The 16,120-nt window shown below is 37.8% G+C and overlaps 1 protein-coding gene across 3 annotated transcripts in view; it reads left to right on the forward strand.

Moving 5' to 3' along the window:
- The first annotated feature begins 3,389 nt into the window (after positions 1-3,389).
- Positions 3,390-16,120, forward strand: part of STAT2 (signal transducer and activator of transcription 2) — a 41,111-nt gene continuing 28,380 nt past the window's right edge. For 2 of the 3 annotated variants that reach the window (XM_072408399.1, XM_072408408.1), the window contains exons 1-6: positions 3,390-3,529; positions 7,331-7,511; positions 8,769-8,913; positions 10,342-10,437; positions 12,659-12,751; positions 15,915-16,002. In XM_072408399.1, coding sequence (XP_072264500.1) covers positions 7,381-7,511; positions 8,769-8,913; positions 10,342-10,437; positions 12,659-12,751; positions 15,915-16,002 — 553 coding nt within the window. In that variant the 5' untranslated portion in view covers positions 3,390-3,529; positions 7,331-7,380. Of the gene's footprint in view, positions 3,530-7,330; positions 7,512-8,768; positions 8,914-10,341; positions 10,493-12,658; positions 12,752-15,914; positions 16,003-16,120 lie in introns of those variants that run through there. The other variant, XM_072408416.1, reaches the window with a different exon arrangement.

Here is a 16,120-nt window from a genome sequence, read left to right on the forward strand (position 1 = left end):
AAAAAACATTCACTAAAATATATGGTAAAATGCAGGATGAATTCGTCAAATGGTTCCATGAGAAGAGCAAATATTAAGAGAGATAATTGACATCCCTGGCATGTATCATTACCAATTATTTATCTGATATCATCCCAGCAAGAAAAAAACCCCAAGAACGCTAGCTGAAAGACAGGAACATAAAGCCAATATAACAGTAAGTATCTATTGAAAACCCAAACTTGAACAATATGCTTATATAATGTTTTCAATAATTGTATAGCAATGACATACTTCCCAACATTTTAAAGTGGCAAAAAGAGAGAAAAAAGGCAGAGGCATATTTTTCATGATTTGTCATGTGGATGGGTGTTGAAAAAATTGTCAAAATTTAGCTTCCCTTCTTCAGGAAACAGTGTACTAAACAGTCCTAGGCCCCCTTAACATTTGTGGTGGCAACCCACGCAGTTAGCTGCTCACATGCACATGCAAATTGCTGCTATGTGCCCAGGAGTGGCAAACCAGAGGTGGAAGAGCAATTGCACTGCCAGAATGGGCGTTTGGCTTCTAGGAATCATTATTATTACACAGTATTTATATAGCGCCATCATATTATGCAGCGCTGTATGCAAACAAGGCTAGGATAAATAAGGAACCGAGTTTCTGACTCGTTTGTTCAATCGAGGAATTTATTGCCGAAACAGAAGTGGGTAACCTGTATGTGTAAATATTGAGAATACATGATTGTATGCTAGATATTATAAATAATATATTTTGTAATCTTTAGGCTAATATCTTCCTGAAGAAGCGTACTATGTTCCAAGAAACACGTTGATCTGTTATTAGCCTATCTGTAACAACCACAAAATAATCATTGGAGCATAAATCTGTTTTTAACTTTTTATTTATTTAATAAATATTTGTATCAATAAGAAATGCATATTGGACTGTGAATGAATACATGCTTTTTAAGTCCCGATGTTATTGACCCGGTTAAAAACAATTGTTAATTCATTAATTGTATTAAGGGATGTGGCATATATCAAATTATTTCCGATAGTAGGAGGAACAACTCTTTGAATAATTTAAAAAATCTATACATGAACACCTTCAACTAAGATACTTTTCTCAGTATCCCCAGCACACACACTGAGACTGTGTACAGTTGAAGGGGATTATGTATTGCAAAACGATTTTATTGGTTTTTCAAAGGGTTTTTTTTACAACATATTTGGGGTAAAATTGAGATCAAACCTGCCCTGCCATTGTCTGCTAGGACTTTATAGCCTTTCTGCTAGGTCTTCTCTCTTCTCTCATCATCTGTGTTCACTACCTGCCCACTCCTCGACCCTGGCCCCCGAACTGACTGGTTGGTTCAATCTCTCCTTTTCCACTGGTATCTACCCCTCAGCCTTCATGTAATTGTTCCCCCAATCCTGGAAAAACCCTGACTTATTTCCCAGCTACAGTAGTATCTCCCTTCTCCCAAGTCTCCAAACTTCCTGAACACCTTGTCTACAAAAGACTGACTGACAGCCTAACACCAGCTCTCTCTTTCTCTCTTAACCCACTTCAATCGGGCTTTCAACCTGCCCATTCCACTGAAACAATGGCCAATGGCAACTTTTCACTCTTCCTTCTCCTAGAGATCTTTCCTGTGCATTTAATACAGTTGATCACCTTGCCCTGCTCCAGATCCTGAACTCTATTGGTGACACTGCTCTGTCTTGGTTTGCTTCCTACCTGTCTGATCCCTCCTTTCAAGTTTCTTTTAATAGTAATTCCTAATCTCCTCTCTGTCGGTGTTCCCCATAGGTCAATCCTTGGACTGGCTCTCTTTTCTCTGTACACCTTCCCACTTGGCAAACTCATATCTTCCTCTGACACAACACTGCAGGAGAGTGTCCTGCATGTACCCCATGAGGGAATTTATCTGCAATCTAATCCTCTTTGCAGTATCCTATTACCACTTACTCCCAAAGAGGTTTTGAACTGCTTGGATTTTTAACCCTTCATGAACAAGTTAACAGATGGGTTTTTTGTCACAATTCATAGATTGCACATAAATAATCACTCTTGAACAACAGTCGATCATAGAGTTTCTTATGGAAATTCACTCAAATGCAAATCATCATAATCAATATGGGTTTTAGATATACCCCTGAAGAAGCCAAATAAGGTGAGATGGGTTGGGTACCATAACCATCATTCTGAACACTTACATACATTAAATGTTGACCAGACCAACAACAATTTCCACTTTTGGAGTTTGTCTCTATAATCACTAGCCAGGGAATCACCTGTCTAGATGTTTACTTTGTAAATCTCTTTTCAGTATAGAAAGAGACAGCAATTGACTGTTTTCTGTATTGTATCTTTGTTTTGATTGCTATGTTGTACAACGTTTTCCTCACTTAAGCATATAAATATATACACTAATTTTGACCCCTGAAAAACAGCTTTATGTCTTTTTTCATCCTCCATCCCTATCAATTTGAATATTTAAGGGTTGGGCCAGCTACTAGGTATGTTTGTCAGAAAGCATGTATCATTCAGCATGTAAATTGCCACAGGCATACACAATAATATGTTTCATGGAGACATTTACTTCATCATACTTTTTACATGATTCACGGTACAAAATCTAATAAAGTGAATGTTATGTGGAGACTGTAACTTTAAAAGGCTGTGGTAATTCACATACGGAATACTTCATCCTTTCTAACCAACATATAAAGATTCTACCCTGCTTGTTCAAGGGACAGTTCACAGAAAAGTGATCCTTTGGTCCAATGTTTAGATATGTATGTCAATGTATAGACAGTTCACAGAAAAGTGATCCTTTGGTCCAATGTTTAGATATGTATGTTTTATGGTTAAAATTAGATCTGATGTATATTTTGACAATGTTATACTTATCTCTTTTTTATGTAAGATCTTATAATAAAGAAATATTAACATTAAAAAGTGATCCTTTAGTTATAGATGTTTTGAATACTCTGACAGGATGATTTTCCTGCTATCAATTCTTACTCCAATCCCACCCACAATCAGCACTTCCTGCTGAATTGTCCATTTCATTAAATAATATAGGATTTCAACAGAGAGAGAGCAGGAACTCCTTATAGAGACCAGAAAAAGTAAAAATAAATCAGCAATAAATCAGCAACTGAAGTCTGCAAGTTTACCATAACCCCGCCTATTAATAAACTCCCCCCGCCCACAAAAAAACACCCGCATAGGACCGCCCACGTTGTGACGTCATTCTGGGGAAATGGGCTTGTGGAAAGTCTCAGGTTTACCCTTCTTCTATCAGCCTGGTTCGCGCGCCCAATCATATGCCGAAATCTCACTAAGAGGCGCACAATGGGGCGGAGTTATTGTAAAAACATTGCTTCGCATGCCCGCCCGCTTTATGTTACGGAATGATTGACGTCGACAGCATCCAATCCGTGTAGAGGGTTGTCATCCTTCCCAGTGTAGGGTTACAGAGTGAAGCTGCTGTGCTGGGTGTCAGGGATCGGTCACCTGAACAAGGCTTCTGTGCTGGGTATGTTTCCATTACTGCCTTCCATAGTTATACTTATGCCAGGGTCACAGCTGGCAGCTACTTGGCATGTTAGGTGCATGATGGAAGGGTCTTCCTGTTTGTTCTACAAGTTGTCTGGTGACTGATGAGCATATACAAATCAGTGTGCCTTGTGTCACAGCTATTTGCAGTGTAAACTCCGCTTCTGCCATTGAAATGGGGTGTTGGGGTGATGGAGTGAGAATTCTGGATTGCTGCTGCTTTTCTCATTGTATTTATATTTTATATCACACAATAAAACTCTAATATATAAAATGATCAGATAGGCCATAATGTATATTGCATGCTTTGTGAAGTGCTGTGTATTATGTCAGATAATATATATATATATGTATATATATATATATTTATATGTATATAAATTGTATATTAATTTTCAATGGCGGTGGTGTTAGAACTTCTTTGTATTGTACCCCCCCCTTAACCCCCCAATCCCCAATACAGCTTGGGGCAACAAGTTAAAGTGGAACTAAACGTCACCCGTCTGCATTCCAACGCCTGCTGCCGCCATAACCATACATCACCCCGGCACATGCAAGGGAAGCTGGAACTGCTGAGTAAAGTGTAACTTTTGGATGGTGTTAGATTTGTTTTTTTTAAAGTATGAAATGGTTAAAACACCCTGTCAGTATTTGTTGTGCATTTCACCAATTAGGGGGGAATTACTTTAATTGCCCATCCCAAAAAAATATTCTAGGATGGCAGCATCTTCCACGTGTCCCCATTGGAAGATTTCCTCTCTATTTCTATTCTGGTGACCCACTTCCAGACCATGAAACAACAGCAAGCATTGTACAGCAATGTCACACTCATTATTGTATTTCATATTCATATTGGGTCTATTGGAAATGTTTTGCTAATTTAGCTGTATTTCTCCAACTTTTTAACATGGGGGAATTCTTGATATAACATCCAGCTCCTCAGGGAACCCCCTGCTATATTTACTATATCCACAGCTCACAGTACATTAGTGTGGGGGTCAGTAGGAAGAATGTCCTACATTGCTGGCCAGTGGGAAGAATGTCACCCTTAGAACGCAAATTGCTCATAGAACTCCTAGCAACCTGTGGAGGAACGCAGCGCCGGCTGCATTCATTAATCAGCTTAGTGTGCAATCCCTGGCATTAGAGGATAAATGGGGACAAGTCTCCCCATTCAAAACCTCTAGTGCTCTCTGATTGGCTGAGGAAAGCTTTCCTCAGCCAATCAGGGAGCACTAGAGGTTTTGAATGGGGATACTTGTCCCCATTTAACCTCTAGTGCCGGGGAATGCAATTAGGATTCCCAGGGCTGCAAGAATGATTGCAGGTCTGAGAATCCACTGCGATCCCGGGGCACTAGAGGTTAATTAATATGTTTGGCTGATATTAAATGAATTTAGATTAAAAAAAGAGGAATCCATTGGAAATCGTCCACCCTGCTCTGATGACAACATTCCTAAAGAAAGATTTCCTTCTGCTCCATATTGCAGTTACCAGACAGGAAATGATCATTTTATCCCATGGAAAACATTTGATAACAAAAAGCTGTTTGGGGTTTCTTTATTTTCCAGCATTATTCACAACCACTTTAGAATGACATAGTGAGGCCGATGAGCCTGATAAATGAATGTCTGGCATTCAATATGGCGCCCTTGTTTACAAACAATACGTTGTATCTGATTCATAGCACTGCTGTTTTCAGTTCTGTAAATTGTTCAGAAACAGGAAGTTTTTGTGTCACAGGGAGACTTTGTGGTTTTTTGTGGTTGCCGTAGAAGTACCAGCACAGTCAGCGGTTTTCATAGGCCCAGTTGTGAAGAAATTTTCCTTTTTCTCCATTCTCCCAGCAATAACGTGGTCTCCCCTGCTTCAGTACATCCGTACTAATGACTCTCATTGTTTCCACACTGGCAGCAAATTCTAACTTTAAGGGGCTGAGAAAATGCATTTTAGTAACTGTATTTGGTTAGTATTGTGTGCATTTAGTAGATATGTTCCTTTTTCATATTTATTATGTATGCAGAACAAGCTATAGCACTATAGGGGGGTTTCAACAGTAACCTTAATATTTACATTTATTATAAATATAAATTTATTAATATAAAAAAAGTCAATAAATGATTGGTGTCTGGACCTATGCCAGACTTTGAACATTAAACTATATACATTTGAGCCGACATTCTCCTTGTTAGATCTCGCCGCATTTTTTTGCTTATGCAGTCTTTAACCCAGGCATTTTTTTAAGCTGGGTGGAAAGAAATTATAGGTGAGTGACAGCTCCAGTATTGTGATGCAATAGTACCCACCCAAAAACAGCGGGGGTTACTGAAAAGTGCCGGGTGGTGCACCCAGCTAAAAGGAGCTGGGGAGAACCCTGGTATAGTAAGTCCCCATTTGCCTGCCAGGTTCACAGGGCTAGGACATGTATCCCGGATCTCTGGTATCAGCCAGGGACCCCCGCTATGACTCTGAAATTAATGAGTTATCAGTGGAGGAAAAAACTGCTATTATAAGGAAAAAAGGTGGGTCATAGGTGGTTCTATTGGGTGACTTTTTGATCATTTACGGAATACTGGTCTTTGGTAAGTTGGCTATCTGCTGTTTATTGGGCATAGGGAGCATTTGATTATCTGTTTGATGGTATTCAGTACCAAATTTTTTCACCACTTTTTTTCCTTCTTTACCTTTTACTCTTTTTTTTTTAAATTTTTATTGAGATACAATCAGTGTCATAAAAAACAAAGCAATATTTGCAATAACCATATTGAACAAACAAAACAAGTATTCAGTACATACATACATATTGTGCAAATAAAGCGCATTGTATGTTCAAAAACCTGAGCATCTCAGTTTCCATTTTAATTCTTAGGAAAACAAACAAAAATAACTGAATAAGAAAAGAAGACCTTTAACTCTTTTATTTTATATGTCCCAATATAAAATTCTTCTGGGACCCCAATGGAGCATTGTTCTCAGGACATATATTTTCCTATATGTCTTATTAATCAATGCAATATTGTTGGTTTATTCTGATTTTATATTTTGTGTTAATTATGTTTTGTTCACTTTTCTTAGTATTTTCTTGCTTGAGTTTCGCAATAAAGATATAAATAAAAAAAAAACTATTCATAGTGGCTTTAAAACATGTTCCCTGACCTTCATAGCTGCTCCTAATTTTAATTAGGTTAATATTTCTCAAGGAAAGGAAAAGCAGAAATAAACCTAAGAATTAAAAAATTGCAAGCAAGAAGGTTGCTTTTTTTTGCAGAAAGGACAGTTGATGTCTCACCTGCCATAAAATAAACTTAGTTGCCTGTTCACAATTATTTACCTGAACTCACCTCTTCTTGCTCCTGTCCTGGTGCTGCATTTGTCTCCTGGTCCTTAGCCATTCTTCAGTTTGTTGAACATTACAGAGAAGATCATGAAATGTCAGGTAAGTATATTTTATTGCAGAAGGGTCATAGATTGACCTTTTGCAATAAAGGACCTGCCTTCTCACAATTTTTGCATTCTCAGGTTTAGTTCCACTTTAAGGATCACAGAACAAATACTCAACAGTAGGCTTTCCAATAGAATAGAAACACCTGCTGGTTGTTTACATAAGAGGGTCGTCAGCTGTCATCCCAATAGCCCTCTAACAATAGGTCCAACCCTTCACATTACTTTGACAGAATATCGAATGCATTACTTTAGTCTTCATAATGTAACATCCAACGCTTGTTCAGTTCATTGACAAAACTTTAATCAACAGAAAAACTTTTACAACTGTTCTTTCCAGATAATTTCCCTGACATCTTCTCTGGTGAAGGCCCTTTGGTGATTTACATCATGAGCCAGTGGGAATCCTTATTAAAGTTAACTGGACAGTTCCAGGAGAACCTAATGGGTCTGTACAGTGCAGAGATTCTACCGGTGGAGGTGCGGCAGTATCTGGCAGCATGGATTGAATCCCAAGACTGGTAAGGCATAGAAGCTCATAAATGTCTATTTTATTAAAGATAACCTTTCCTGGGGAAATCTGGAGGCTTTAGATAAGGACTTCTGGCTTTACGATGGCTTTACTGGGCAGCAATTGCAGCTGAAATTTTGCTGAAGGAAGATATTTCTTGACTTTGGTTGAGTGTTATGTTACTGATTGGTCCCTGTGTCCCATGTGGAAAAAAAAATGTGAAAACGTTATATCCATTACTTGATGTTCGGCGCAGCTCTGCTTCTATTTATGTTGTGGGGGGTACACAATTGTGTATTACTTTGTAATATGGCACACACATGAGTAACCATGTCTGAATATTAGTATGCACAGAGCTTCTTAGGGGGAATTGTATACCTGGAGCAGTGACCTGATCTAATTTTACCCTAAGATCTGTGATTGAAAGAATTTGCTGCCTCTAATTGTTTTGACTTCTGATAGTTTTTTTGTTTAACAAAATATGTGTAATTGGATTCTTCTACCTAAAAGGTATGTCTGTTGAAGGTAGGATCTGCTTAGTTGGGTCACATTTACCTTCCTCCAATTTGCTTTGGAATAAAGCTCCCAGCTCCCTTCCATTAGGCTCTTCCTACTTTACCCAGTAGTGTTTTTGTTCCTGCTGTTGCATAAAGACAAAAAAGCAGATAAAGTAGCCCCAGCAGATCCTAAGGCTATATAGACCCTGAAAAGTCTATAAGAAGATTGTGGGAACACCGCAAGAAATTTATAAAAAGAATGGGTGGCATGGCTCATGTTAGTATCAGACACAGGTGGTGGCTGGGACATTTTTGCAAAGGGATTGCACCGAGTAGGCTTTGAAAACTGTCAGTGTCCCTATGTCAGGATCTGGATCCGAACCCGAACCCAAGATTGCTACGGCTTTGAAAACTGTCAGTGTCCCTATGTCAGGATCTGGATCCGAACCCGAACCCAAGATTGCTACGGTGTCTGGTAGTGTCCCTTACTATTGAGCCTGGTCTTACTTGCCTGGTCTTAAAGTCAGCCTTTCTTGATACCCAGTGTAACTTTAAACTTCCTGTTCCTTCGCTGTGACTCCTCCACTACTGACTACTGAAATATCAGTTTTGAGTAGGTGAACATTTAAAAACATATTTTACTATCAAGCCTAGTACATATTTATGTCTTTACATCAGCATTAGATAGGGATTTATGCAGGAGCAACTTTCTCTCTGTTAGACTTATGGGAGTTATGACTAAAAACTTGTTTGTCTCATCTCATTTCCAGGAGGCTGGCAGCAAGAGATCCGGACCTTGCCAGTGTCCACTTGCAGAATTTACTGGAACACCTTGACATGCAGTTGAGTTATTTTATTCAGAGACAGGATCTACTGCTTACCCACATTTTCCGCAAATTCAAGTTTGATATACAGGTAGCCATTGGTATTTTACTTTTAAGCTAACAAGTTTATTGTGGTGCAGAAAAATAGAGATTTCAGTTTAAGCAAGACAAATATCTTTTCAACCAGGAAAATTGCTGGGGAAGGGGGATGTTGGGTGAGTACAAAAGGAAAGGGGGTCTTGGGGGAGCATGTGATTTTTTAAATTTATTTATTTAACATAAAGGTATAAAAATGTGTTCCCATAGCCTGCAAGGTTAAATTAGCATTGGATTTTCACTCCTTATTATTTAAATGCCTCCATAACCAATAGATTTTCATCCTTTTTTTTCACTCTTTAGTATCCCTGTTCACTTTTTGAAATACTGAAAAGTGAAAATCCAATACTATTTAGACCTTGCATGCTACACATTACTATGCATGCACAGCTTAGTATAGGATGCTGGGATTTGTGGGGTTTCTCCAGCATGCTTGGGGGGGGGGGGGGGGTACGTCATCCATACCTGGCCAATCAAGATGGCCCAAGATCCGACACCCAGAAGAGGACTGTATGAAGATGGGGGCACTAGCAATAAAGCGAGAACTGCTGAGTGTAAATAGAAAAAATTTCGATCAGGTAGGTAAGTTTATTTTATTGCAGAAGGGACATCACCCATCCCTTCTACAGTAATGAAGCTGCCTGGTCACAGTTTTGTATTTGTAAAATTTAGTTCCACTTTATTATTCAATATAAAGTGTTAACACGGTGTTTGTCGCATCATTTGTTTTAAAATATATGTGAACCCAATCACAAAAAACTCAAATAAGCTTTAATGTTGAATCCTAGGCAGAATAATTTGGCTTCATGTTAATTAATACATCATTACATGTTTTTTAAATGTTTTTTTAGGTTTAGGTTCTGTACCTAGTTATAAAGATTTGTTCCTAGAATAAATTCAGTCTATAATGTGCACCAGCCATAACACTTTTCTGCATTGTAGATTAAAAAAACACATTTTATCTACTATAATGTTAATAATATTATCTACATTTAAAATGCAAATGTATACCTACTCCAATATACATACCTTTCTTAAAGAAGATCTCTTGGCAGATCTGAAGGCTACAAAATCATGTCGCTCTGTATTACACAATAGATAATTAACTGTATAGTTTTTTTTTATTCAAAGAAGTGTAAACACTTACAAGTTATCTGGCATCTCTTTCAATCAGAGACTGACCAAGATATGACCCAATAATGTACTGCTTCTCTTTTCTCTGTCCAGTTTGAACAGAGAGACTGGGGATGGTTCAGGCTGGGAGGTGTCCAAGCAGGGAATGAGTCAAAACTATTGTGTGAAACGGCTCACATTTGTGTTTAACTTTATTAGATTTTAGAATGTATAATATTAAATTATTAAAGGGCAGGTCTACTTTAATATACAATTAACTTATCAACTGTTTTTCCCCATTGCATTGCAGAGCAAATACCAAGAACAACCATATAAACTTGGAGAACAGATTCGGGATATTCTGCAGCATGAAAGACAGATTATTTTAGAAGCCCAAGAAATGGAGGTTTGGTGTTAAATTTGCTATTGTTGGAAAACCCACTGCTACTGAAAATCAAAAGGTTGAAAACTTATTTTTTAACTTATTTATTTATTCAGAGGAATAAGCATACATTATACAGAGTATTAAAGCATAGACATATCAATTATTATAACATAGGCATTGGGGTAAAGAAATTACAAAGCAAAAGACAAAAAGAAAAATGATATAGGTGGAGTCAACTATATGATATGGTCACATTTTAGGGGAGGAAGAAAAAAATAATTCACATACAAGGTTACAAATCACAAAGTCTTGTTTAACATAGTACTGGGGGATCATTGTCAAGCAGGCGATATGCATACCGTAGTTTTTTTTTAAAGGTGGAGGTCATTTTTTGTTTAATATTCAAAGGGAGAGTGGCACTGTAAGATTCCCACACCTCAAAAAATTAGTTACACAAGTTTCTCTGTCCAAAGACACCTGAATCCATTCCATCTGAAAGACGTACCATAGTTTTTCCCGAATTAAGGCAAAAAATATTAAAGTTGATATTGTGCCACATCCTTTATGCAAAGCAATATTCCCAAATATGGCCCAACTGAGGGAGGGTGGCAAATAGTTCACCAGGTTGCGTAGGGCATACAAGACCACTTTTCTCCAGAAGTATCTAATTTTGGGACAGCTCCACAGCATATGATATAAATTGGCTTCAAGTGTACCACATTTCAAACATTGGGAGTCCTATAGTCCTATATGGAAGTCCTATATGGAAGGAGTGCAGTGGAGAAATATAGGCATAATGAAAACATTTTACGGTCATTTCCTTGTACATGGCCGAGGATAACACTGACCAAGCTCCACGAAAATCCAGTAATATGTCGGATGGCGTTCAAATGTTTGATCCATCTGCACATACCAGATTGTCTGGTCACGTAGTCTAGGTTAATGTGGTAGGTTGAGTATACATCTCACATCGCTCTCCTAGCCAGGTTAGTATCTATCCCCAACTTATCTATGGGATTGGTCCAGTCCCTGGAAGACAAATTAATTATTAACTGCCAATACATAAGAGCTTAGTTGTAGATAAGCAAAAGGTTGATTCCTCAAAAAGGGATAGAGAGTGGTGATTGCTGAGTGAGAAATCATTTGGAAGACTTTAATTTTTAATTATATGATCAGTATTGCTGTAATGGAAAGATTGTTGTTGGCACTCTTGAAAGTGTGCTGTAGACATGTTTACACGATTGAAGTCTACCCCAACCAGTTCACCTAGATTTAACCAATGTATGATTAATGAGAATTCCTGTGGGCAATAGGTCTCAAAACACAGTTCTATGGTGGAAGAAAATGGCACACACAAAGCCTTAAATGTAGAAAGCAATCTTCTCTAGTTGTCATTTCTGAGTAGAAGTGTTGTTGCTATGTTTATGTATATTTATTGTTGTTAATCTGATCTGATTTAGTGTTGGCAGTAAAGCACTATTGCCTAATCAGACTACTTCATTGTTAGTGTTATGAGTAAGCTGGATAGTACTGAGTCAGACCTTCATTTAAATTACACTGATTTGTAATTTTGCCTGGGTAAGGTGTGGGGTTACCCCAGGTGGTAGCTGTTTTCATATACATTATGGTCAAGTTGGTAAAGTAATAGTCGACTGCTGCCAACCACAAAAATGAGCTATCATTTTCTCAGTGAGTTTGACCTTTACATTAAACCTCAAGTTGGCAAAAGTTTGGAAGTAAGCAATGAAAAGTATTTTTTTTTGTTTTTTAAGAGTAATTTGGAGATTTAAAAGAGTGCACTTGGGTGGGGTATAACATAAGACAATACAGCATTATGTCAGTGGCTAATATATACAAAGTACTTAATTGAACTGTTTTATTATTAGTTTTTAAAATCTGTGGTTTTGTCACCCACATTTACAAATGCTTGTAAAGCCACACTGCTGTGTCAAGGCACCATATGGTCATTACCTTAGAAATGTTCCAAACTAAGAGCCACACATACACATATCTCAAGGTATAATTTAAGTGCAGGGTTTTTAGTCTTCAGAACCTTTTAAGTTAAAAAAAGAGCTTTTCATGAATTCCCTTACAGTGTACAAATATGCACTAAAATATTTCTGTGTGTCAACATCTGTTAGCCATATTATAACGCATGAAAACCATACTAGTTTAGCCATGATGTAAAGACAAACTTAGAGCAGTACTTTGAAACTAATGGTCATTTTGGTCCTCATTACAGTCACAAAATGGGAAACAGGTGGAAGTACCAATGGACTTGGGACCGCAATATGAAACTGAGCAGCGAGTTAGTAAAATAAAGGAGTGTATCATAGTGAGTAACCTTTTATTGTATGCAATTGTTAACAAATATTAGTTATATGTTACAGTTTTATAGTCGCTTGGTTGAAATTGTACCTGAATATATCTCTGCAATTGGAGTGGTGAACAAGGGGTTGTTTGGTTGCATTTAGCCTCCACTTTTCTCCTGTTGCCTCTACTGTGTCTATCACTGTTTTGTTCACTCCTTTATATGAACCCCTGTAAGAGTCTATTTCTAATGGTCATCTGTTTGTGCTGTGGTAGACACACTGCTTTCTTTTGATTCATAAAGATTGGAAATGTGGCTAGGATCCATGGAAATCGTTCAGATTAATGAGGCAGTGCCCATTCATGTAACCTACTAAAGTTACATGGCCGGTTCTCCTCTAATGAGAAGCTCTTTCTGTGGGCTTCCTGAATATTTTTTATGTAAACCTTTGATTATTTTGCATCAATTGGTTTGTAAAGTGTGTGTGTTTTTGCAATTTAAAGCCAAGAAATGTTCTTTTTAAACATAGTCCTTTAACACTGGAAGTCCACTGCCATTTAAAAACATTACAATATTATACCCTAATATAAATATTCTTTATATTATAAAGAAGACATATTTTTTGTAAATAAAAGCAATTGCATGCTGTTTTGGGGGGTATTTAGTATAATATTAATGAGTTTAGCTTTTATAAATGTCTGATTAGGCAGGTCATTATTGTAAAAAGAGACAGGCAATGTTCTTTCTGAAATAATGTATATTACCTACCTGCCAGTTTTTGGCAACAAAGCTGATCTGAGCTTCTCTAGGGTTTTGATCAATTAGGTTGGTTTGGGTACCCTGGCTGGCACACTATCCATGTTAGGACAATGTTCCCCCTTCCTGGTCTCTTTCTTTTCTTTCATCCTTTCTCCCTTTGTGGGTTTGTGGGGTCTTATGCTTAGGGACAGGACTTCCTTCAGATAAGTGCTCAGAATTCTGTTTATTTATACTCCCTGGGAAAAGATCAAATGGTACAGGTAGTCCCCGAGTTAAGGATACCCGACATACGGACGACTCAGATACAAACAGGGCTTCCCTGCTCACTTGTGAGCAGTTCGCATGACTTGCAGAAGAAGTCTTTTGCTCTTCTTCAAGCTGTAACTCTTTAAAGACCAAGACAAACTCTGCAGTTGTTTCTTTTTGCATATCAAAGCACAGCTTGCTCCAAAAGTTGATGTCTAGGCCAGGGGTGTCAAACTGGCCCGCGAGGTCCTTTTTTTTTTAGGCCCTTCAAAGAGTTCTGAAAATGAATTGCTTCTGACCCACCCGCCACTACGTATTGCAGCGAGTGATGTCGTTACTACAATTCCCTGCATCACTCGTGTCTAAAGAAGTCTGTCTATGCGTGGCTCCGCATTGGGCTGTTCTATAGACACAAGTAATTCCGGGAAATGTAGTCTCGGCATCACTCGCCTCCATGGAACAGTCTTCTGTTTAATAATAATAGTCACTTTCAGCACCAGAGAGGTTTATATTAAGTGTGGAAATTAAGTGTGGAAAAAAAAAGCTAAAGCTCTAATTATAACCTCTGACCTCCATAACTTTGAAGGTCGGCCATGGTAGAAAGAAGAATAATTTGGATGGTAAAGTTGCAGCTGCTGAAGAATGCAGTGTGGAATGTGGGGGCAGAGGTGCTAGGGAAGACTTGAAAGACTTGAGGGGGGCTGTCAGAGAACATGGTGCAAATAAAGGGAAGGGGATGGAAGAACCGACAGAATGAAGTGTTGATGGTATGGGTACATTATGCAGGGTATGTGGTGTGGATGATTGGAAAATGGTTAAATGAAGAGCTGTGACACAATGTAATAAATAGTGCGGAGTTGTGGCTGCCAAAAAAGTTTCTGCAAACATTATATTGAGAACTGTTGAAAGCTATAACAACCATTGGGGACAGGTTACCATTGAACATTTTCTCAGAAGGCTACAAATAGAGAAAGAGGCATAAGATTGTTTCTTAAATAAAATTAAAAAAAATCTTGGGCCTCTTTCTCTATTATAGGCTTGTTCCCGATTGAATGGTAAGCAAAACCTCTTTATTTCCATATGAAAATGTTTTATATTTAATGAGAAGGAAAAACTTCCTCAAATTTTTTCAAAAAAATTCAAGTTTGGCCCCCGACTTAGTCTAAGTTTTTAATTTTGGCCCTCTGTGTATTTGAGTTTGTCACCCCTGGTCTAGGCTTTTTTTGCTTTGTTTGTGATTTTAACTCACAATGAGGATTTATACAGTAACTGACACCACGCTGTCTACTAATATGTTGCATTTATTAAAATAATGTACCTGTTCCGACATTAAAAAGTAACTTAAAAATAAACCTACAGTCCCTATCTCGTATGTAACTCAAGGACTACCTGTATACTTTATCCATTCCTAAAAAAAAGTTTTAAAGAAAAATAATGGGCACATCTATGAATGCAAACAAAGCATCAAAGACTCCAGTAATATTTAAACAGCACCAGTGGATATTCCTGTGTGTGAGACACAATTAAGATTTTTTTAATGGTTAAAACGTTGTCACTGTTTTTTTTACAGTGTTAGTGTATTTTTTCTAGGTTTTCTTCAACCATTTATGCTTGTTGGGAATGCGTAAGCTTTATCAAGGGACACCCAATATTAAGGGAGCTTGCAGATGTCAATACTAAACCCCCTGCAGATTCCCCACAACCATTTAGGGAAAGGTTGCGGGGATGAGGCCCTGTCCCTAAACTATTTCTCCACTGTTGATGGATGACGTTATGTGGCTTGATGTGGCCAGGAGATATGGAGAACACATGCTCACTGCCTTTCCCTTTCCTTGGCACCCCAGGCTCCTCTGGGCCTTGAGTGGACAGAAGGATAAGACGCATTTACCCTCTTTTCCTCGCCACCCAGGTGTTATGTCTAAAAAAAGGTATTTTCAATACAATGGAGTGACCTAATTAAAAAAGTAACCACTACAAGCATGTTATATATGATATATATATATTATTTTGATATTTATTATGATAGACTGAATCTTTGTACTTTCTGCTCTATCAAAACAGCCATTTCCTTGTTTACTACTATATTTCCAGTATTGTAATTCAGACTTTGGAGAAAATATTATTTTGTAGCTCTTGCTACAAATCGTTTGCTAATACATTAATTTTATTTATGTTCTTGCAGGCTGTGGACCAGGAAGTAAAGTTTTTAGAAGAGCAGCAGGAAATGTTTGACTTCAGATATAAAAATTTCCAGAAAGTCCAGAAAGAATGTGAGTATAGGTTTTGGTGGTAAAATAAAAATTGAAAATATATTTATGAAAGCCACAAAGTTTTTTCTGCAAAATGAATAAAATTGGTGTGTTCATCTGCAGATTTAACCTAAAGCCC

The sequence above is a fragment of the Pyxicephalus adspersus genome, chromosome 1 (assembly GCF_032062135.1).
Source record: "Pyxicephalus adspersus chromosome 1, UCB_Pads_2.0, whole genome shotgun sequence".
Taxonomy (NCBI): Eukaryota; Metazoa; Chordata; class Amphibia; order Anura; family Pyxicephalidae; genus Pyxicephalus; species Pyxicephalus adspersus.